The 24,284-nt window shown below is 43.3% G+C and overlaps 1 protein-coding gene across 4 annotated transcripts in view; it reads right to left on the minus strand.

The window, feature by feature from the left end:
* Nucleotides 1-24,284, minus strand: part of BBS4 (Bardet-Biedl syndrome 4) — an 80,110-nt gene that overhangs the window by 23,535 nt on the left and 32,291 nt on the right. For 2 of the 4 annotated variants that reach the window (XM_019499343.2, XM_019499340.2), the window contains exons 3-10: nt 21,161-21,240; nt 13,548-13,611; nt 11,713-11,824; nt 10,763-10,835; nt 9,666-9,719; nt 6,836-6,963; nt 3,928-3,982; nt 101-169 (exon numbers count right to left, since the gene is read on the minus strand). In XM_019499343.2, the coding sequence (XP_019354888.1) occupies nt 101-169; nt 3,928-3,982; nt 6,836-6,963; nt 9,666-9,719; nt 10,763-10,835; nt 11,713-11,824; nt 13,548-13,611; nt 21,161-21,240 (635 nt within the window). The remainder of the gene's footprint in view (nt 1-100; nt 170-3,927; nt 3,983-6,835; nt 6,964-9,665; nt 9,720-10,762; nt 10,836-11,712; nt 11,825-13,547; nt 13,612-21,160; nt 21,241-24,284) is intronic. The other 2 variants (XM_019499344.2, XM_059714920.1) reach the window with 1 other exon arrangement.

A 24,284-nucleotide genomic window follows, 5' to 3' on the forward strand; every position in this document is an offset into this window, starting at 1 on the left:
CCACCTCCCCATGTTCAGGAGCTGAGCATATCCAAGAAACCTTTTCCATAGGAATTAGCCTAAAGTGACCTAACAGGCGCTTTTCTACTCCTATTGGTACCTTATAGTTGCTGGGATCATATGTAAGTGCATTTCCAAGATGTTCAAATGCTTTCTGATAAGCCCCAAGCTGCAAAAATAAATAGATATATAAATAACTAAAGACTCAAATGCAGGCACAGATGGGTTAATAAATAATATACTAGTTCCAGATAACAGAGATTCTGGTTCCACCATCATCAGAAGCAAGGAATTCAGAAAAAGTTAGCTTTATTCTTTTCCTTCTAGGCAGTGTTTTTACTTCACAATCCCCAACCAGCTGGATCCCTGCTACTCACCTAACACAGGGAACGCCATGAAATCGAACACTGACCAACTAGACCAAAAGGCAGACTCCTCCATTTATGCAATGGTTTAGGCTGTACAGAAAGTCATTCTGGATGGCTATTCATCCCCCTACCCCTCAGCAGCAAGCAAGGCCTGCACAGAAATGGTCACATGTATAACCTACTGGTTTCAATGGAGCTAATCCAGAGATTCCATTTGTGTAAGCAAGATCAAGTGTGTCCCAAAGTGTGGGGTTTTTTGGCAAAGAATTTATAATGGTTACCCAAATCCAAGATGACTCTGAATTGAAGATTCCCCCCTTCCCCCAATAATTAGATTCTAGACATGGAAAATGTACACATTTGTTATAATTTTCCATGTACAGAATCTAATTTTTGGAGGGTTATCTTAAATTCATTCCCCGCACCAGCAGCAGAAGGGTAGGCAGCAAAGCCTGATCTCTGCCCCTTGCTGTTTGTCCCTTCTACCACTTGCTTGCCCTGCAGCCAGCCACTCCCAGTGATTCTTGTACCCCAATGTCTGCCTCCCCATACTGCCTCCCCATGCTTGAGCCCCCCACACTGTGCTCCCCGCCACTTGCTTCCCCTGCTGACTGCCTCCCACTACTCTGGCATGGTCAGATGGGGGCCAGAGGCAGCATGTGCTCCATGCTCTGTACTCTGGGCCAGAGTAGAGTCCTAGCTGGAGCCATGACAAAAAGGTAAGCAGTAGTGGTGGGGTGCAGGAGGGTGGGGGCAGGAAGAAGTAGAGGTGGTGGGGTGGTAGTGGTGAGAAGCAGAGGCAAGGTGTGGATAGCAGCTATGGACCCAACTCCAACCCTGCCCCCCCATTCTCAAATCTAAAACAAGGGACTCCCCCCCCCCCCCGCCTACCCACACCATGTTGAATGAGGTGAGGGCAGGACCTCATCTTGGATTTGAATAAATATACTATTCAAACTCCATTCCCTTTCCCCGATGCACTGACACCACTGATAGAATCGGTCTCATATCTCTTGTAGATCACAGAGACAATCAAGACTGGTAAGGGATTTGGAGACGGCCTTTAAAGGTTTTTAAAGTGAATTGTGGAGTCCAAAGATGTAATAAGTTGTTAACAAAGGAAGTCAAAGTGTAGAAAGCTGGGGCTCAATTAACCAGGGGACACAGGCTCGCATTGACAAGCCTTGCCCCTAGATGCCCTGCCACCTAGTAGTATTTACAACTGTCAGACTTTCAGGCTCCCTATACAGTGTGTGTGTGTGTGTGGGGGGGGGAGGTGGGGGAAAAATCAGTGCTCCAGAACTGGTTTTTACCCAAGTCACTGATGAGCAGGGAGCTGCCTAACTCAGCTAGTAGAAAACATGGAGGACAGCAGAGTGGCTGGATCCAGCCCCCACCCCCACAGCCCCAGGCACTTCTCTGTGGGCTAGAGAAAAGTTGTCTCCTTTTGGGATTTACAGCCAAGAGCTCCTTCTACCCAAGCATGTCTGTCCTTTCTTTCTTGTTAGAAGAAAGAGAAGGTGGTGGCAATGATGCTGGTGCCCATCTTTTCACTTAATTTCCTAATGGCTGGGATATGGGAAATGCAGTTCAAATCCCTCCTTTACCTGAGGAGGTTCAAACCCACATTTCCCATATCCCAAGAGAGTGCCATAACCACTAGGCTACAGGGTATTCTAGAGTGGGTCTATCAGTCTCTTCTGTTGAAGCTGTTCCACTCTGCATGAAATAATCATTCATTAAGCATCAGGGAGAAGGAGAATGTAAGTCTCTAGCTCAGTGGCTAGGACTCATCTGGGATGAGGAAGACCTGGGTTTTGGTTTCTCCTCCAGTGTATGTTTAAGTATAGAAAATGGAAAAGCTTCAGCAGAAGAGATCAGGAATTTTCCAACCCAGAACAGCTTAAAAGCTAAGGGTTAGGGGGCTTTCTTGAGTAAAGGAGGGATCCTAACCTGAGTCATTCACATCTCAGGTGAGTGCCCTAATCGAGGGATGTCAAAGTTTTGGTCTAAGAGCTGTCATCTGGCCTGCAGGGCTGAAAATATGTGGGTGGAGCAGGTGGTGGTAGTTGCTGTAGTTCCTGGAGCTGCAGCAAGTAATACAGCTGCCGCTCATTCTCTGGACCCAGCTGACTCTGGTTCCTGCCTGCAGGGAGCCCTGCACTGCTTACCTGGCCTGCGGGCCCAAATGAGTTTGACACCTCTGCCCTAATTGATTACTAGCCTGTGAGGTAAAAGGGTGGCACTTCCCTCCTGGCTCTGTACTGTGTGGAGTTAGCGGTACTCTGAACAAGTTTATGGAGCTGGGCCCTACAGGCAATACTAGCACAGGTATGTCTGTCACGCAGTTTGTGAATGCAGCTGGGCTCCAGTTTGAAAGATGGGTCCCAAACTGTTCCCATGGTCAGGGCTTGAGGGGTTCTTTGCATGCCTACCTGCAGAAACCAAGATGCCTAGGGAATGCATATACTTCCAAGGTTAAACAGGAGTTAAGGCTCTAAAGACATGTCCAGATCAGCGAGCACATGAGGTATGCAGCATTGCAGACCCACCTGCTGTGCTGTACACCATGTGGGCCACACATGTAGGCAGTCCCCGTGCTGATAATTTTTCAGTCCATGCCTAAAAAAAAGAGGGGCGGGGCATGTGGCAGCAGCATGAGCAGCCTGAAACCAGAGCCTGGCCAGCCAGGCTCTCTGCTCCTGAATTGGCATGGCTGCAGCCCCCAGAGGTTGCTGGGGCCATCCCAGGTGCTGGCCCCAGCCTCCCCTACCTCACCTGGGGCAACATGCCATGTACCAGAGTGCATGTGCACAGGCTGCTGCTGTTTGTCCCCAGGGAAACGAACGTTCCAGCTCTTGGGGATGCACCCTAAGTGTTCAACTTGGGCAGCTACTACTTCTTTAGGTACCTAATTTCCCCTGGTGAATCTGGATGTGAGTGTACAAGTTTCTGGTCACACAACCCTGTCGAGGCACTATCCCTTAATTCCCCTCTTCTGCTTCTTCCATGGCTTTGCTAGTACACTTTGACCTGAGCCTACTGCACCTTTGCTCTGAAAGTGCTGTAGTTCTCTAGACTGTGGTTGTACCAAATACTGCAAGGAGATAGCACTTTCAGGGAAAGATGATTTTTCATGCGTAACCCCAAGTCCACAGTAATAAATGTGCTTTTGCTATTTAAATTGATTCTGTTTTTTTCTAAGGTGCATTAGCTCACAATTTCATGGCTCTTTTTCTAGGTGAGTAGCTTGCTAAGCTCCTGCTTGAGAAACCAGGGAGTGACAAGTCATGTTTTATTGTACTTGAGATGATTTGTATCACAATTAGAGCAGCTGCCAAACAGAATTCCTGCTGTGGCTCAGATCCAGGAAATCAAGGCACTTTATTTTAAATGGCCAAGTAAATAAAGAAGATACAAAAGAGCAAGTTCCATCCTGCCTGATGCAGCCTGTAGAAAAATGTATCACACTTAAAAGGAGATACATAGATTAACTTCACATACGATCAGGACATTTAAATACAATTAAATCTACATAGTAGCTAATAGATTTTAGTACCTGCAAATACAGCAACCCCAATGTTGTAAGGAGCTCCGTGTTTTCTGGAGAAAACCTGAAATACAAATTCCATGGTTTTATAGTCTCTTGATAGCACTAATAGAAAGTAAAGCACAGACCACCTGAAATGCCACTAAAAATAATAATAATAAACCACCATCTGTGAATCTATTACTCTGACTTGGACAAAACAACATCACCACCACCATGTTGCCTTCAAATGTGCATGTGTAACATGTTATCTCAAAATTCTTTACAAGAATGAATGAATCCTCATGAATCTCTGTGAAGTAGGCAGTATTCACTATGAGTACACCCAGGTGTGAAAGACTAGATGACTTCAGATCTCACAATAGGTCAGTGTAAGAACTGGAGAAGGTGCTTGGCACCCCCCTTCTGCTTTCACAACTAGGCCATTGCCCCTTAGATACAATGCAAGAGATACCTTTGTAGTTAATGGGTAATGCACACTATTCTGCTCAACAGAACTAAGACATGCTCTAAATAAAGACTTAAAATGAGTGTGCCATGTTTTTAATGATATATTTGTGATGCCCAAGCCCTCATATCTAACTGCATCTATGGATACCAGGTTTTTAAATTCTTGAAAGCCTCCCCATCACCAGGGTATTTCAGGCACATCACAATTTGATGAAAAAATCACAGCAACAAAGAAAAGGCAGGTCAGAGGCACCAAGATTAACAAGGCAGATATTCATATATAAATCAGTTTTCAAATCCCAGCTAGGGTTGCAAAAAATGTGACACTTATATTGCACTGACACCTACAAGGTTTCAACCAGGGTGAAGCCTGGTGTGCCCAGTGCTGTACAAAAATATAATGACTGTCCATACCCCAAAAGCTTTCCATCTATAAAAGGCAAGACAATAACAGGTGGATGAAAAAAAAAAAATCAGGGAGAGGGTAAGAGGTAACAAAAATAATAGTATACTTTACCAGAGACCAGCTGTGGGCACAGTTGTTAATTAGTAGAAATAATTGCTAGTTGTCCATCTTAGGCATTTGTCCACTGGCTCATTTAACTTCTCTATCAATCTGTGCCCAGGAATGGCTTGACACAATGCAGATCAGGATTCAGAGACACTGATTGGGTGGGAGAAACTCGCATAGCACCTCCGTTTCTACCAGCCTATTTAGCCCTCATGTTCATTCACAAAATAGCATATAAATCCCTAACAGGTAGGGCTATGCGAAACAACACCATTTCATTTCAACTTCCATTTCACCGTTTCGAAGAGACAGTGTTTCGTTTCATCAGTTCGTTTTGAAGCTCTGTTCCATTTCGTTTTGTCAAAACTGTTTCGCTGTTTTGACACATTTCGCCCATAGGCTATAATGGGGAATCATGAAAATGCCTATAACATTGTCATTTCTTGCCTGATTTGGATGAAAATTGCAGGGATGGTAGCCCCTTCTGAGGGCACGAAGCCTGCCAAGTTTCAAGGAGATAGGTACAAGAGTTTCCGGGAAACTTCATCTCAAACTGTTCAAAGCAAAACTTGTATCACTTGTCAGCAGTGGCAGCCTGCTGTCATCCCGCACGCAGATCTGGGGGGCCGCGCCCCCTGGGGGGGCTGCAGGGCTGTGCTGGACTCCTCCCAGGGTTGCGGACCCCCAGGTCTGCATGTGGCATGACAGCAGGCTGCTGCTGCCAGCTGGGGCCAGTGTCAGCACCCAAGTCTGCCTGGCACAGCCTGCGCCGAGCTCTGGGAAGAACCCAGAGCTGACACTGGCCCCAGCTGGCAGCGGCAGCCTGCTGTCATCCCACACACAGATCGGGGGGCCCACACCCCCTGGGAGGAGTGGCACAGCCCCACAGCCCTGCCAGGAGGTGCAGGCCTCCAGATTGGCGCATGGGATGACAGCAGGTTGCCGCTGCCAGCTGGGGCCAGCAGCAGCACCCAGCTTCCCGGCACTTGGCACAGGCTGTGCCCAGCATCAGTCCCAGCCATCAGTGGCAGCCTGCTGTCATCCCACATGATCCAAGGGCCCGCACCCCCTGGGAAGAGCTGGGGGATCCAACCGGGAACTGGGGAAACGTTCAGGGACCTAAGCATTCCCCCAGCTCCTGGTTCGATTCTGCAGCTCCCAGTTTGATTCCCCAGCTCTTCCCGGGGGGTGGGGCATGGGCCCCCGGATTTGTGTGCTGGGTTTCAGCAAACTGCCACTATAGTTTCAGCTGGGGAAATGATCAGAGAGCTGGGGAATCGAACAGCGAGCTACATGTCAATATCAGAGAGCAATCCTTCCCGCTCTTCCCTGTCCCTCTCCTTAGTTTCTGTTTAGGTGCAACAGGCCCGGCTTCGAAACTTGAAATGTTTTGAAACTTTCAAAATGTTTCAAGTGCTCTCCTTTCATTTTAAAGCTGTTTCGAAGCCTTTTGTTTCATTTTGATTTTGCTTTTTCGAGCTCGAAATGTGTCAAAACATCTTTGAAACGAAACACCCATCTAAATTTCGCACAGCCCTGCCAACAGGCCCAAAATTACACTTGATGGCACTGCTATTGCCAGCAATGGAGTTGTGACAGTCCCAAGCAGCTCTCAATCATTGCTAGTTCTTAATCTTTTGCAGATGAATCTTAGGAGTTGGGAAATGCAGTGTAAACATATTTCCTCCTAGGCATCTCCATTCATTTGTTCTTCATCCTTCTTCTGCCAGAGGTTTCAAATAGTTATCTCTGTCCTGACATGCTGTCAGTTGGAACAGGAGTATTGTAACTTAGAGCAATGGTGCCTAGCTTGGAAGTGCTCACAGAGACATTGGCTGAAGTCTTGTTTTTTAAATCATGCATTTCTGTTCTGAATTCAGATGAGACACCAATCAAATTTCTCCCAGCATAGAAAAAAAGGGGGAAAGGAGGGGAAAAGAAGAGTAAAATTCTTACTCCACTGCTGTCTTATAGACTTCTATGGCTTTGTCAGTCTCCCCTTCCAGAAGGTAAATTTTTCCCAGCATTATGTATGTCAGATCATGTCTGTTCAGCTGCAGGGCTTTGTTCAGCTGGTCTCGTGCCTATATACAAACACCACGCACAACACAGAGTGAAAATTAGTGGGGTTGTAGAATTCAAAATGAAGCAATGGCCAAAGAGGCCTCATCTGTGAGCAGGAATACACATGTGGCTAGCACCTCAGGGAAAGGAGATCACATTGCATGACCTGCCTTGATCTTATTACAAAGACTTAGCTTACGGGGCAATTCTGGAAATAAGTTCTGCACCAGGAGTCATGTATTTTTTAGGGAAGGAGGAATGCAAAGCAGAACACTTTAAACTACAGCAAAACAAACTGATCCATCAAGGAAGAGAAATAGAGTCCAGTCTGTTCCCGTACAGAATGAGATCACTTGGGGGCTGTTAAGTTTGTTAGTTTAATGTATGCATTTCCAGCTCATTTCTCTCCAAAATGCTCAGCCCACAGAGGAGCCAGGATTTCCATGTAAATGTTGAGAGAATGAACCAGCTCCAGTCACGGACACATAAATCCCCTCCAAAGGGAAACACTTCCAAACTGGGGCTACTCTTACATCTTCCTCTTCCTTCTCCATGCTGAGCCAGCAGGAAGGCAATGAACATTTGCAGTTTTCTAGCATATGACACATTAAAGTAAGAGATGCTGACAAGGCAAGAAAATTGAAAACGAATTATGCAGTGCTGGATATTCATTACCAGTGAATGTTAAAAAACAAGTGGTCTCCCTGGGTTTCATTATATTTTATGCGTCTACGTGATGGCAGACAAGCAGCATGCACTCCCCAGAGGCTACCAATACCTCTCTCAGACTAATGGGACACTTAAGACATTAGTTGGTCTCAAATTTAAGATCCTTTTTACAAAGGCTGTTTCAGGTACATATTTTCCCTCAGCCCTGATATGAATACAGGATCTTTATCAAGAATGGAGAGTCCCAAATATGAACCTCTCTCCTAAGCATTTTATTCTTACTTTATCATAATACCCCTAAACAGGGAAATGGGCAGATGCAAAAGCTTCACAGGAACAGACTAAGAGTCTCTGACCTAAATGCAAATGAGCAGAGATACTGACCTTAACAGCTGCAGAGACCTCTCAGCTCTAAAGGCCAGAAGTCTTGTTGGTGTGGTGCTCAGATTGATTAATAAAACAGTGAGTTTTAAGAGGACTAGAGGTCTCATGTTAAAGGACAGACAGTACTTTCTCTCCCCAAGGGACTTATTTGTAAGGAAATTCTTATATGTTTAGTAGTAGAAAGCTGGAGTATCAAACTGGGAGCCAATCATCCTTTAGAAAGCTGTTGTTTTCCTGCTAAAAAGTATTTCTCATAGAATCAACAGAAGCAGCTCAGCTCTCATCATGAGCAAACAGGCAGTAAAACCTAAGGGTAATCTAGACATATGAGCAATTTACTGTGGGGTGAAAGGGGTTGGAGCTTTACTGCACATCAAGTGATCAATGTTAACTGCACCTGTGCCTGCCTTTACCCCAAGATAAATGACAGCTAAAGCACAGTACCTTAAGTCCTTAGTGAAAGAAGTATAATTTACAGCAATTTCGTTTTCACTTACCTTAGGGTAAAAGCAATATACAGGTAGTTACTACAGAATAGCTATAACTGTCCCACCCCTTGTTCCCAAAGATAAGTTGATTGTATGTCTATGCCCTGATTGAATAGCAGGAAATGGGATGCTCAGGTGTTAGGTTAGCAAATCCAATTTCAAATTTCTAAGGTGTTCTTTATTATTTGCTAAGCACCAAAAGCTCTGCCTATATATCCACCATCCCTGCCCCTCACAGTAGCTGAGCTGCTCCAGACACAGCATGGGGGTGGTTTCTGCACCCAGTGAGCCCCTTGCATGGTATGAGGAGAGGGAGCAGTGAACTTTCATATAGTGACTCTGCACTCAATCTTGTCTGCTCAGTAATGGAGAGGACTTATGGCTCCTTGCTGCCTCCTACATGAGATTTCCAAATCCTGTCTCCTGCCCTGTGTGGTGAACCAACCCACTCAGCACTTGAAGAATTCCCCCAAGACATGGGCTAAATGCGGTGGCCAGGATTTGGCACTTAGACCATTCATATCTTTTTTGCTTCAGGAAGACAACAAAGCAATAGCTACAGTCTAAGGGTTATAATTGCCTCATTAAAACTAGAAATGTATCTGCATTTCCTTTTATAAAGGCCTGGAATACAGAAGCACCTTCTTGGGTTTAGAGTGTGGTTTGTTAGCTGCCTAGTCAGACCCTGCGTGGTCCTCTAATAAGGGTGAGAAAGCTTCTAAAAGCAGGCCTTTTGACTTGTGTTGAGTCACTGAGTGCCAACTTGTTCAAATTAGTTCACAGTATTGTAAATACAAACAGAGACACCCAGCAAACTTGTGTGCCAGTAAACATATGTTTATTCTATGCTTTAGACTAAATCACCGATGCCTGAGACAGGGATTGCTGCATTTACATTTACAGTCCTGTTTGTTAAACCAAGTTAACTGGCCTTCTTGAATTAAAAAAGGCCATGAACTGTAGTCTACGTAGGGTCTTGGAGACTTCTATCATGAGCCACTGGGCAACTCCAAGCCTCACTCTATATCCCCTTTGCTGGCAATATATCTTTTAATGAGTGATTTTTTACTGATGAATGATTTGTAAAGGACATGTGGGTTGTTAGACAAGAGTTCAAACTAGCTTGTGAACAGTTATTCTCAGCCAATGCCCCTCACTGTTTGGGCAAGCACCTTAATTACCTTGTTGAAATGCTTCAGGTACATGTAGCACACACCCAGATTGTGGCTGATCTCCTAATGAGAAAAAAAAAAGGAAAAAGTTGCGTAAGGTTGAACTGTGTGCTGGACAAGCAGAAAGAGATGAGCAGCAGTTGTCTTTGGTTGGAATGGAATCTCCCTGTATCAGATAAAGCCCTCTTTTACTTTATAGTTCAAAGAAATCGATACACTTCAGTCATTTTAAGAATCTGAGTTTACACTTTATCCTAAAGTAAACAGCACAGCCCAAGAGAGATGAAAGCACAAGAAAAACAAGGACAAAAGACCTGTTTCAAGCCTGCCAAACATGCAGTAAACAAAGGGTTAACACTATGCCCAACACATGCCTCAGAAAGTTTGCTTGATTAAGGGGAACTTGGATGAAAAGGAGATCCATCTGCTAGAAGGTTGCTTCTTTGTTTAGCATGGAGTGGGATGAGGAAGAGAGTGGTGCCAAATATACCCACGTACTGAGCCTGATTTTGAGAAGTAATGAGTTCCCAAAATCCTAGCTGAAGTTGATGGGAGCAGGGAATCAGGCCCACTACACTTTAAACTGGCAGATTAGCCATAGCTTGCTTTGTGAAACCACGTACAGGAAGCCTATGCCAGCAACACACCACTTCTTCTGTAGGTATGCATTTGCATACAGAATGCTGTTCACAAGACTCTGTACAACATATCCTCACTCTTTCTTCATCTTGCTCCATCTTTTACAGTCAGTGCCCTTCATCATAGTCATTTTTCTCTCTCCTTTCTTCTTCTTTGTGAAGGCCTGATTTTTGCCAAGATGGAAAATACTCAGTGCAATCCCTGTCACTTGTTTTGGGAGCAACCTTTTTTTTAGATATTATTTTGTCCTAGTTGGATACCAAAGGGATCAGTGGTACTGGAGGGTTTTTAGCCTAGGCAGTCATTTCCCTTGTTTATCCTTGAAGCAATTTAGCTCATTATGTACTAAAAGGATAAGTTGAGTTTAATTTGAAGTCTGATACCCTGCAGAGCGCACACACATTGTTCGAGTCTAGGTTTGTGCCCAAGACTCCTATAAACTATGTGAAAAAAGGCCCTAGACTTACCCAGTCCTTTTCATTCAGTTTAGCTGCTTCATTGTACACTTCAATGGCTGCTTTGTGTTTCCCCAAAAGAAACCTATGAAAATAAATCAACTTTTAGTTTCTTTGCCCTGAACATGTTCCCTCCAACATGCCTGCCAAGGAGAAATTATATTTATGCAGCTTCACAGATCTGTAAGTTACTTTATAGCCTAACATGACAGATTTGTCCCAAGAAATTTAAAATCTAAGGGAACGTCCATACTGTATCTCTGGTGTGACTGGGGCACCTACTCTCAAGCAAACCCCATCCACTTACTTCCAACTGCATGGACCAAACCAAGAAAGCTCGAGCTTTCTGTGTCCAGCATACTTAGCTGTGGACATTAGGGGTGTTGTGAAAATAGCTTCCTGGTCATATTTCCAGGCGTGGCACATGCAGGTGGCAGCAGGTGGGTGGGGTGCACTCAAAAGTGGACATCTCTGGCAGCACTAGGAAGGTGGTATAGATATAGGCAGTGTACCAGCACTGTTCCCTAGCTACTCAGAAGGGTTGCATTGAGAGAGACAAAGCACTCCATTCCAAGAATACAGATATACTGCTTCTTCAGTGCTGTGTTTGACCCAGGGAGAGACACAAGTGACCAAAGTTGAACCTGCCACCTACCCCCAGATAAGGCTCTGCATAGTGCAAGCTTGATTTCACAGCTCTGGATTTAATATTCTGTCTTTAGCATTCAAAATACCAAGACGAAAAAACGATCCAAGTGCATCAATGGTGATGACTAGACAGATGCTCTGTGCCAGAGATTCTGATTTAATGAGAAGTCCTTGCCCAGGAAAACCAACTCAAGTGGTGATGGGAAGGAAGCATACTTGGGATTTAAATGGTATCAACTTTGCATCTGGAAGATAAACAAAACCTGAAATGTCCTGGGTGGCACTTCCCAGATTAGTAAGTAAATGACACTCACAGTGATCGTGCCACCTGCTTGAGGTTGTCAGCACTTTGAGGATTCAGAATGGAACACGTCTGGAAGAGTTCTAGAGATTCCTGGATTTTCCCTTCCAGGCGAAATATCAAAGCTGCAAAGCAACATATGCAACATATGTTAGTTTAGTACTCCACGAAGGAGAAAGCCACATCCCTGGCCTGCACTGTAAAGCAAGGATAAATAGACTGAAATCATATGAAGTCTGTTTTCCTCTCTATTGCAGCAGTGTAGCCAGAAATTCATATTTGGAATAAACTGAGGTGCATACAGGATTTTTTGGTTGTTTGAAGGCTACTTTAGAAGAAAGAAAGCCCCAAGTAGTAGCCTGAACCTTTCTTCAGTAACAGAAAGCCTAGATTCCTTTTCCCTCTCCTGTGTACTATTGTTTAACTACAAACACTGATGCTGGATGATTAACTTCAGCTCTCCCCCATCCCTGCATTCTGCAACATATCACATGGACTCTCAGAATTTAGGATCTAGTTCTGCGGAAAAAAAACCCAACATTGCACTCTTCCTCTTTTGCATAACAGACTGCCATGTGCTCAGGAGCTGTGTGTTAATGTTATTAATTATAATAGCTGTAATTTATTAGGGTAGTGCTCCAAGGTCAACCAAATGGTTCTCTTGCATGAAGTACATTACAAATATAGAGTACTAGACAGTCCCTGCCCAGAGAACCTTATGCTCCAACATGACAAGGGTATGTCTATACCTCTCTCTGAAGTGAAACAAAGGCTCCCCCGTTAAGTCCCTCCCTGTCATATTATCTTGCTGCAACGGGATGTGGGAAACAGATGGAGAAAAAGTACTGGGCGGACAGACTCTTAGAAGGGAATGAATTCAAATAGAGCCTTTCTAGGAACTGTCTGTCCTTCTGTGTTTTGCTTTAATTACAGTCAGTAGAGAGAGTAGTGTGGGGTAGTGGCAGAGTGTGATATAGTCTGCTCAGAACAAGGCAGGGGAAACCATGCTAGAAGGAAGATCAGCTTTGGGGCCTGATGCTCAGGACAGCTTCTGAGACAAGCCAGACCATTTCTGGGGGTTTGTAATGTGGGAAGTCAGTGGAGTTTGGGCTAAAGCACAGACCTGTGAGCAGCCCCAAGAAGCAATACAGGCAGTCTCTAAACAAAACAGCAGAGTGAACAGTGAGATTGCAGCACATATGTCATGTTAACTGCATTTTTGGGGTATCAGTTTTATATAATGGCTTTCATTTTCATGCCATTCCACAGCAATGAATAGGCACTGGTAATGGATGGATTGTACAAACAAACACAGCAGCCACTGGAAGAAAGCTATGTCATGAAGGATTTAAATGGTATCAACTTTGCATCCATTGTGTGCAGACAGATGCCATTCACCCTTTCACATTAAGGTGTTCTTAAAACAAACTGTGACCTACTTGGTTACCTAGAAGCACACAACTAACAGAGGCAAACATTCTTAACACATTTCAGAGGATGCAGTGAAATGCACAGGACAATTATAAAAAGGGGTATGCATCATTACTTTCAAGAGGATATGAAGATATCAGGTCTCCAAAAAATCCTCATACTCAAGGAGGTAAAAAAAGACCCTTAATCTGTTCACTAAACTGACAATCCTGAGTTTCAAAATTAAACCCAGCAAGTAGAAAAATGTCAGAAGTTATCGCAAGCCTATGTACTCGAGCATGGTTTTATGAGCTCTGCTAGAGATCACATATGGAACTTGTATTTGTGAGATTTTTTTTCACTAGCAAATGCATTTTAAGACAGCAGCATATTTCAGGGTGACAAACAGATTCTTTTCATAGCCTTCATCTGGCATACCTTGAACGTAGACTGCGTATTCACACATTCCATGACTCTCCTGGAGTTGTTCTTTGATAATCATCTGAAATAGTGAAGAGATAACATTATGCCAAATGGCAGTCCTGTCACCAAAGAGCCTGTGGGACAGTGGACCGTTACTCCCTGACATAAGGGATCTAATAATAAAATACTGTAGCTTTCCTGTAAACATAGCTAGCCAAAAAAGGACTGGATAAGGTCATGAATGATAGGTCTATTAATGGCTATTGAACAGAATGGTTGGAGATATTTTCTCTGGCATCTTGAACCCAATAAATGATGGATGCCAGGTACTGAATCTATAGCATCCGTTTCTGCCAGTATCAGAGACAAAATACTGGGCTCAATGGACCACTGGTCTGACCCAGTATGGCACTTATATTCTTAGGTATACAATAAAATCTCTTCATATACTAACAGCTCAGCAAACTGTAAATTTAAAGTGATGTTTATTTCAGACTGACCAAATAACTCCCTTAATCCAGTCGGAAAGCATGTTTTCCACGTACTATGCTCAACTACACTGTACTTCACCAATGCTTCTTACACAAGGCCCATTATCTTAATTACAGTAGAACCCCGACTTGCACGTATATTGCGTTCCTGAGAAACCTTGTGTATCGTGAATTTGCACAACTCAAGGTGAATTTTCCCATAGGAAATAATAGAAAAGTGAGGGGTTGTGTTCCTTGGACTTCACATTTATGACACCAAAAGGTACCAAATACAACCTTTTTCAACCAATACTTTATTTATTATGTTAATAAATATGTTTACAATACGTTTTTGTAATTTACATTATAAGTAAAAGAATAAAAGAATACAAAATGGACATGCAACAATCTTTAATCCATCCATCAATGGGGAACCGAGTCTTCATGCAGGTTGAACACATCAAAAGATGGTGGTGATATCTTTCCCCCAAAAGTAGCTGGCTCTCTCCTAGAAGTGGAGGGCTGAGAGTCGGTTGATTGAGACAAGATAGTGCTGTCCCAATTCCTGAAGAACTTGTCCAAGGAAGACTGCACCAAGCAGTGCTGCTTCTCCCTGTAAAGCTCCATGTAGCAGGCACTGGCTTCCTTTATCAGCCTGGCAACCTTAGCACTTCTTTCATGATTGGGGTCATTCTCATCAAAGAAGGCTAGATAAACATCCAAAAGTTTGAACGTATCAGCCATGCCTTTCATCGTGAGAACTCGGGGGAAGGGCCTTTCATTTCATTTTCTTCTATGGGCTCTTTTTTCTTCATGGTGCTCCCTAACCAGCTCAAGAAGATCCTCATTTGAGAGTTCCTCCCTACGGGAATTAAGCAGCTCAGCCCCGTTTTCCTCAGTGACCTGCTCAAAGCCCACACTCTTAGCCATCTTGACAATCTCATGCCTTGCATCACTGATAAATTCGTCAGCAGCAACGCCTCAGAAATCATTCACAAAAGCAGGCTTTTCCAGACACCATTAAGGCACTGCTGTGTAATATCATTCCAGGCATTTCTGATGATGTCTATAGTCATCTTGATGTTAAATGCCTTCCAAAATTCTTTGACGTTTGCCTTTTCTTTTAACTTTGTCTCATTGATAAGCTTCTTGAAGGTCCTCCGTAGGCAACAGCTCTTGAAAGCTCGATTAACGCCCTGATCCATGGGCTGGATGAGCGACGTGTTTGGTGGCGAGAACAGCACCTTAATGTTCTCACTGAGGTCGCCAAGGCTTGGGGTGTCCTGGAGCATTATCAAGAAGCAGTAGAACTTTGAAAGGCAGATTTTGCCTGTCACAATAAGCCCTCAATTCCAAATGCAGCAGACTGGAAAAATAATCTTCAAACAATGATCCAGTAACCCATCCTTTCTGGTTGGCTCTCCAATAGACAGGCAGGTGCCCCTTTGCATAACACTTAAGCGCCCAAGGGTTTTCAGCATAGTAAACCATCAACGGTTTGAGCTTGAAGTCGCCAGCTGTGTTTGCTCCGAGCAGCAGTGTGCAGAGATCCTTTGCAGCCTTGAACCCTGGGGCTGTTCTCTCCTCGACTGAGATTAACATGCGACTCAGCGTCCGTTTCCAGAAGAGACCGGTTTCATCCAAGTTGAAAACTTGCCTCAGATCATAGCTTCCTTCCTCAATGGCAGCCTGTAGGATTGAAGGAAATTTATCTGCAGCACTTTTATCAGCAGCTGCTCCTTCGCCCATCAGTTTGAGATTATGACATCCATGGTGTGCTTTAAATCTATTGAACCATCTGGGGCACTTGCATTAAATGGCTTGGCTTCAGGATCATCACACTTTAACACTTCATAAATGCTGCTTGCCTTTGCTTGAATCACCTGGGTCGAAAACAGCACATGTTCTTGATTCTGGTGCTCAATCCATGTTGTCAACATGCATTCCATTTTCTCCATGATGGCCGACCTTGTTAATGAAACATGGGCAGTAGATAAACGTGTAGCACTCTTACAGGACTCCTTAATTTTCTCCACATTGTCCCTAATTGTACGGAGAGTCGACTCACTGAGCCCTGTAACACACCTAATTTCCTTTGTCTTCTCACCTCTTTTGTATCTCTTCAAAACTTCAAGTTTTTCTTCCAAAGTTATAGTTTTTCTTTTCCTTGTAGAGGTGGAAGCACTTGTAGAATCAGTATTAGAAGCACTCATCTTGAACACAATGGCGATACTGAGGCTGAATCCTGAATCCAGAATCCTGCTTGGGAACCCAAGCTGAGCTTAACTCCACTTGACTCAGTCTGTGCATCTCATGTATATACGCTAATGACGTGCACCTCAGGGTGTATTTTTCTGCTTAGGTGCTAATATTAATGTGCGTAAATGCGAGACTTGGGTAAATCGAATATGCGTAAAACAGGGTTCTACTGTCTTAATTCGGATTCACTAAACTGCCTTATTGTACTGCCTTTGCTGCTGCTGTTTTGCTCATGAAACCAGAAAAAGTATCATTAAGTGACTTTCACATATGATAAAACAACAACATTCATGCAAACCAAGCCCTGCAAAATGACTTAAAATAAATATTCATATATAAGCCATATTGAATTATTGGAGCTAAACTCGTTCTGTGTTATATTATAAACTTCCAGAATTTTAACTGTTGTAGCAACAGCCCATACTCGAATTCTCTTATTAGCACAGTTCTTCTTTGCAGACTGTAGTTCTCCAGCACCATTACACAGTATCTTTGCAGTTAAAAGACTAGCCCTAAGTAACTAGAGGCAAAGTATATGGCTATATAAGTTTTAAAGTTATATTTTTGATCACTCTTTTGCAGCAAAGGAGGAAGGGCATTCATGATAAGAAACGTCCATGTAACTGCACAGCAGAATTCCTGGGCTAGAGGGTAGGGGTGGAGGAGACGGAGGGCAGAAAATTAATCCAAACAGGAAAGTAACAGTAAAATCCAACCACAGTATTGCAGTGTTTCCCTCTTCATTCTCATGACCAAAGAAAATTAGATATTCTTCAAGAAAAACACCACAAGGAACCTTTGAAAACCTCCTGTGCTGACAAAGGCCTCTACTCCAGGCTCTTTGTGAAGAAATAAATTAAACTGGGACAGCTGCAACACAGTCCGTGAAAGTAGAATGAACAAATAACACTTGTCAGAGAGACGAGAGGAAGGAGCTGATAAAAAAAAAAAGTGTCAGACCCTTATTTGGCTACATAGGGCAGGGCTGGGATGAGGGCAGAAATGTACAATAATTGCCAGATGATCTGCAGCTGCTATAATCTACTATATTTTGCTCATGGGTCAGAATGAAGAATTACCAAAGCTAGACTGGACAGAGTGGTCTTTGGAAGGGCAGGGGTTATGACTAAGAACTGGCTGTACTCATTATCAATGAAATAGGGCTCTGAGGTTTCTCCCTCAGCCACAAATTGGTTTTTGAAGAGGGGAGAAGACTGAAATGGGTAAGGTGAGGACCTAGGAGGAGGTTAGGAGGGAATGCCTTTTTCCAATCTGGAAGTTAACTGGTGCCGCTCTGATACTTCTGCAAAGGATGTATACAGCACCAACAGCACTTGCCTAAGAGGAGATTGGAAACAAGGCGGGAAATAAGCCAAAAAATTAGCTCATAAAAGGCTTATGGGTATAGGGGAGCCTTTATTGCAAACAGTCTTTATGAAATGATTGAAGGATCCTAAATGAGGACACTCTCACTTTAGCTTGGATGTACAGAAGAGGTTCATTTGAATATCTGAGAGGAAAGAAAACCAAAGATGAGGGAAGAGAATAAATTAAAAGAAACTCTGGGCCTCTCTTCTCTTTAAATCTGGATCTGTCAATTAAACATATTCCTTCCATACATCTTCATTTTGGCATTACACATTCAATTAGTAGTAGATGTTCATAAACAGCTCTCTCAGCTATTTCTAAATACCACTCTTTGATTATGGAAAGTGCAACATTTTCACATCCTCCACTGTATTAGCTTCTTAGTGCCAGAGAGGGCAACAGGGCAAATTTAACTAATTCTTTAAGTCCTGTAGCCACAGGTGCCAACTCCATGGGTGTTCTGGGGCTCAAGCACCCACTGAAAAAAATTAGTGGGCTCAGCACCCACAGCACTCCTGCAGTGTGCAGGGCCAGCCTAGCCTGGCCCCAAAGTGCACAGCTCCCTGCACTCCCTGCCCTCTTTCCCCCAACAGGAGTCCCTGGCCCCAGCCCGGTGAGGCCTTCACCTGCATTTTCAGACTCGTAGGCAGGGAGACTAGAAACAGCCCCAGGGTGGCCAGGAAAAGCCTCTGCCAAGCAGAGGCTTCTTGTGTCTAGTGTCCCCTGGCTCGGGGTAGGGTGGGTCAGGCTAGGCGGGGGTGGAATGGTTGCTTAACTATCAGAGCCGCAGAGCCAGGGCTTACGGGGGGGCCCTGCGGGTTGGAAGGAATCGCCTGGGGGGCCAGATCTGGCCCACAGGCCATATTTCACCCACCCCTGCTCTAATTCTTTAAGATCCCAAATCCTATTCCACTTCTAGGGCACCTATGTGGCACTTAGGCAGATTTCAGACATCCAAGTCACTAAACCTGATCATATTTAGCCTGTACAGCTGCCAAAGCTCCACTAAGATGCTTAGATTCCTCCACGTTAGCCTGTGAAGTCCTGTATGCGACTAGACCTGGCTCCCTGCTCTGAGGTATTCCAGTATGGCCACCCAGGCATCTCACTGCACTTCTGCTCTGTCAGGATCTCGTTCTTTCTGGAATATGCATACATTCTCTGCATGTCCCCAGATCCCTTCTCTGAAAAAAATGTGTCACACACAGGGCAACTGCTGGATGCTGATATGAAGGTGAGAGTGGGAGCAGTGTGACAGTGACCACCTTTTATGCAACAGTTGCATGGTTACAGCATTTACCCAGGAAGGGGGAGGTTTGGGTTGTAGGCCTACCTCACCCTGAAGGGATATGAACCCATGTGTCCTTCTCAGGACAATGCCCAAAACATCATACTTGCTAGTTAGGCAGAGTGGAGACCATCTCCCACCCCTCCCGTTTAAGCTGGACCATTAGGTGGAAATGAATTCAAGGAGCTCAGGTGAGTGAGAAAGAGGGAGTGTGATCCTGCCAGCCCACGAGGAGGGCAGTCATCTGGGAGAGAAAGTACAGTGATCTGCCCGCTGTTCTCTGCTCCAAGAGCTAGCTATCCATCCTACCCAATGATCATTAGATGCTAAAGGGGGAAAAACAGGTCTGGTAGCAAGAAACAATCCTGGATGCCCTCCGTGGCAACCATGAGTGCCCTAACCATTATGTTAAGAGTCCCACTATCTCTTGCTCATTCCTTGGACTGTTTAATGCATTCTGCAGTAGACAGACATTGGTTAAAGAAAAAAAAAAGCCCGGTAGACAACCTTGTGTGAGGGAGAACCCCAAGGCACTTCTCCTCCTGATGAACAGGATTGAGATGGATCCTTATGTGATGGAAGAATGTTAGATTGCCCTTAAGTCTGCCCAAGAATAGGAGATGGAGGAGAATCACTCTCCCACGCCTTGATGCATAGGTTTAAGGTGAGCAGCATCTAAGTCTTAATCACTTTACAGGCAAAATAGGATCTGGGCCTATGTCTTCAAATACTTGATTCTATAGATCACTGTGTGCACGCACACGTGTGTATGCACAGGGTATGGTCCAAACCTGCTAATTTAATTCTAAAATTATTTTATTTTGTGAGCTCTGAAGAGCACAGGAGCTTCACAGACCAGTTTATGAGCTACTGTTTCAATGCTAACTTGCCAAGGAAAAGAAGATCACTTAGGTTCCCTAGGTTTGGCCTCCTTTTCAAGCTTTTTATTATGACTAAGAGAGACCAAAACGATTCCTCCTTCTTTCAGGCCTTTATAAAGTTTCTGTCCTATTTGTTTCTCATATTTGAAGTTCATCTTTTCTGCCTCATGGCATTCCATGTCTGACTGAAGCACTGATAAATTAATAATAAGAAACTAAAGAAACGCAAGCAGAATAAATAGATGAGGAAGAGATGTGTCTTCAATACTTCATTTGTTTATTATATTCATTTAACTTTGAGAGAAAAGGTTTGTCAAGGATTTAATACCCCAGATCCCTCAAGTAAACTCCTGGTCCATGTTTACTGGTCATCCAAGAAGTTCTCCAACAAAGATAGAGGAGACAAGACCAGATATTCCTTGATATAAAAACAAAAAACAAAAAACCCACCAACCCAAACGAACCAACAGGACTGGCAACAAAACAATCTTTTCAGTTCTTCATTTTACATCATAGAAACATACAAGCTACTCCAATTTCCCTCCCCTTGTCCCTCTCCAAGTCACCTTTAATAGATTATGTTCTCTAGACAAGATTAACACACTGTTTAAATGACTTGCTATACTTTATGTCCACTTACCACTACAGTTCTACAACGATGAACAGACTCAAGCTATTCACTAAACCCAAGAGAAATCAAAAGGTGCAATGTATCATGGGCAAAAGGAATGAATTTCAATCACACAAAGCCAAGACCTTTCCTCACACTCTCTTGTGGGAGTGTTTTGCTCTACAGAACTATTTTCATGCTGTCTCTAAAACACCACGAGGAGACTATGCTGTTGTCTAGTGGGAAGACCCTGTTTGTCACCAAAAACAACAGAGGTCTGTATTTGCTCCGATTTTTGAATTTTCCAAGACAGACAATCAGTAAAGCCCACTGAAACCCCTGACACTGTAGAGATTTGTAAACATAAAGGTGTAAATGTTGTTGAGCAAAGCATTTTTCACATTTGCTTTGCTTATGGTCTCTCTCTGTCTTCAGGCTCCCAGGGGAAATCAGGGAAGAATGTGATTGGGACACATACTACTTTCTCCCTAAGACACTAACATGGAAACTACCATTATCCCCCTTAGGCTTTAGTAATACTAACCCCTGTAGGCCAGACCTCAGCTAGTTTAAATTATCATTGCTCCAGTGAAGGACAGAGTTACACCGATTAACACTGGCAGAAGATTTGAGCCTGGTGTGTTTGCAAGAGAAAGTTTAAACTCTAATAGAGAATGCAGATCAGGCTTAGGAACTAAGAAATGAAACCAATACAACACTCCTTATTGCCATTCCTTCAAGACAGCTCTTACCTTACATGCATCATAGTCTTTGCGGACATAGTGCAGGTGGATCAGCCAATTCCTTCTCTCCAAGATTGGCAGCTCTGGCACTGGATTAAAAACATTGGCAGAACACAGACAACCATCAGAAATGATACGGCAGGAGCTCTTCTGTATAAGGCCATGGAAATTCCCAAATGAAAAAGGAACTGCACTAGCAAGTGCTATTATTTTTTTTACCCAAAGCCTGGAGTTTGGCCTTACATGTCATAAACTACATCACAAGAAGGGAAGGAATTCAGAACTGATGGATGAAATACACCGCAGGGGCCAACCTTCTTGACAGTCATGCTACAAAGTAAGCCCTATACCTTCACCCACATGATGTACTGAATTATTTTCCTGTCCGATCTGTGGCTCTGCTTTCTGCTCTCTACCCTACCTGTTGCTGTGTTTCCTACTCCCTCCCTGGTCTGCCACATGCCACACACACAAGCTGCCCATGACACTTGGCCAACCCTGCAATACTCTGTTCAGCATAGAGACTAACTATGCCTCCTTAGCAGAAAACAGAATACCAATTCAGACTTGCTGCAGGCAGTGCCATCACATTTACCTGCTCATATGTTTTAACTGAACGTTAATGCTGGTTTGATGGGGCTTAGGCTTCCACATATGCAGAATCATCTTAGGGAACAAGTTCAATTCACGCTTTAAAAGTGCAACACAGCAGATAAGCCACTAGGGCTGGCGGAAAAGAGAAATGGATAATAAACACAGAGAGACATTGCCATTCTGGACATACAGGAAAATGCAAATAATTTAGAGAGACTAAACTTAGTCCTCTGAACCATCACGGGTGTGGGATACAGCAAAGCCAGCAGCTGATAATGTCTATTGGATGTAGTGATAGATGAAGAGACATATGTTCCCGTACACCAACTGTAAGGAGCCTGCAGCAGCAATTATGGTAAATCACAAATGGATGTTGCTTGGTAATATTCATGTTGGGTTTAAAAGTTTAACACACTGCTGTGCATTTCATTAGGACTTGAAATGTATTGCTTGGTTACTCATTTCTGTAGCTCAGATGCTGGTAGCCCAGAAGTAACCATAGCAACTGGCAAAAATGCTGTATGTTTGCAAGTCAATATTATGACAGAAGCACAGAAGCAAAGCAAGGCAAAGACTGTTGCAACACTAACAGCAGAAGCTATTATGATATACCATTAGGCCACCTTCCTTCTAACCCCCACCCTGTGCAGTGCAGACCCAAGCAATCTCCTATATCTGTCAAATGGATGTGCACACTTGGCTTTAATAACTAGAGCATAGAAAGATGAGGATATTATTTTAAATGGTCCATACTAGCTGCCACCAGCCTTCGGCACAGGTCAAGATCAGCTCTGAGAAAAGAGGGAGCTCAGCAGATGAATGGAATGAGTGCTGTCAGAAGACAATATAAGGACAAAATATTAGCATCTCCTAGAAACTTTGAACTTTACTAGTGTTAGGGCTATAAATTTCCACTAGTAGTAAATACACATTTCTTCACTCACCCCATGGTATAACAGTCAAAATGCTGACTGTTATATGACATTGTTTTAGCAATGAAGAGTACACTTCGACAAAGACTAAAAAAAGTGATTAAAATAACAAAATTTCTCTGAATATTAAAAACACCACTTAAAATAACTGAAAATTAAAAGAATTTGTATAAGCTAATTTGCTTTTTTTATGCTGCCAGACAAATGAAAGAGCTGAGGTTAAGAGTAGATATCAGTAATTTACACTTAAAGAGATTACGGAGATGCTTTAATTATAACCCATTATAAGCCCAGGGAATTCAGAGTTAAATTTGAAAAAGAAATCTATATATGATAAAGTACAAAAAAGGCATCCAAAAGTCCTTCATTCTGTTCTGTTGTGATACCTTGATGATTATGATTAAGGCTTAGTAATATGTATGGCTCCAGATTAATTTAAGATATTGCAGTTTTCCTTTTGCAGTGATGTTATTACAATGATAATGTTAAGGTTGTTGCTTAAATCTTTATTGATTAGTTGAAAATGCTGGCTTCATCAGGAGGTCAAGCAGGACAAAGCTGTTATTTTGTGATTCTCTTGGGTTAAATGGTGCACGTATACAGATTGAACACAACTTCTTTGCAGAAGGTAACCAGGGTGTAGGGATCTGGTAAAGCTCCTTTTTCATAGAGCAGTGTGACATTAATTGTAAATTTAGAAACTGTGAGTCACAAAGGATATAGTCAATCGGCCACTACGAACAATCCTAAATTCCACTCACTCAACCTAATTGTGATCATCATTTCAACCATAGTAAGAATTACAACATACTTTGCCAGGACTGTGTTATTTAGAGTATGGAATCACAGTAATACTCTTCAAAATGAAGAGTCTCAGACTTGCCGAGAAATGGAAGCAGGTTCTGTGCCCTGGGTGCCCATGGGAACTACTGTTTTTTGTATCTCTTTTGAGTGGATGCATAGGGCTGGTGCCCTGGTCACCTACATGTACTTACACTACTGGGTGGAAGATTCAGGCCAGATATAAGAAGAGCTTTTAGTGCCCTGGAAAATGGAAAAACTCCTGGAATGGAGAGAATAGTCAAACTGTTAAATAGTCAAATTCCACAGAAGTTCATATGAACTCACCAGTACAAGCTGTAGATTCCTTAATGAGTGAAAGCAAAACCTCTTGATTTAACACAAAGAAATTAGATCTTTTGGAGTGTGATAGTGGAGGAGGCATTATGCACATACAAGCACATCCACATCATATAAGCACATCCACATCATCCACAATAAGCACATCCCTGGCAAAAATATGGAACGAGTTAGGAACAAGTAGGCTGGATCCAGGAAACAAAAATATTGTACTGATCATATTATTACCTTGATAGTCATTACTAAATAGAGTATCTTTATAAATTGATGTCAGGCTATTAGCCTGACGAAGGGTTTTTGAACCCGAAAGCTTGCTCAATAACTATTCTCCAACCATTTGGGTTGGTCTAATAAAAGATATCAAATTCACCCAAGGAACCTTGTCTTTCCACACATCCAGGCTTTTATGTGCCACATCTACTGTAATGGCCTGAAGAATGGGGTCTGACTGGGTCTGACCCACTGGG

The sequence above is a fragment of the Alligator mississippiensis genome, chromosome 11, assembly GCF_030867095.1.
Source record: "Alligator mississippiensis isolate rAllMis1 chromosome 11, rAllMis1, whole genome shotgun sequence".
In the NCBI taxonomy this organism is placed as follows: Eukaryota; Metazoa; Chordata; order Crocodylia; family Alligatoridae; genus Alligator; species Alligator mississippiensis.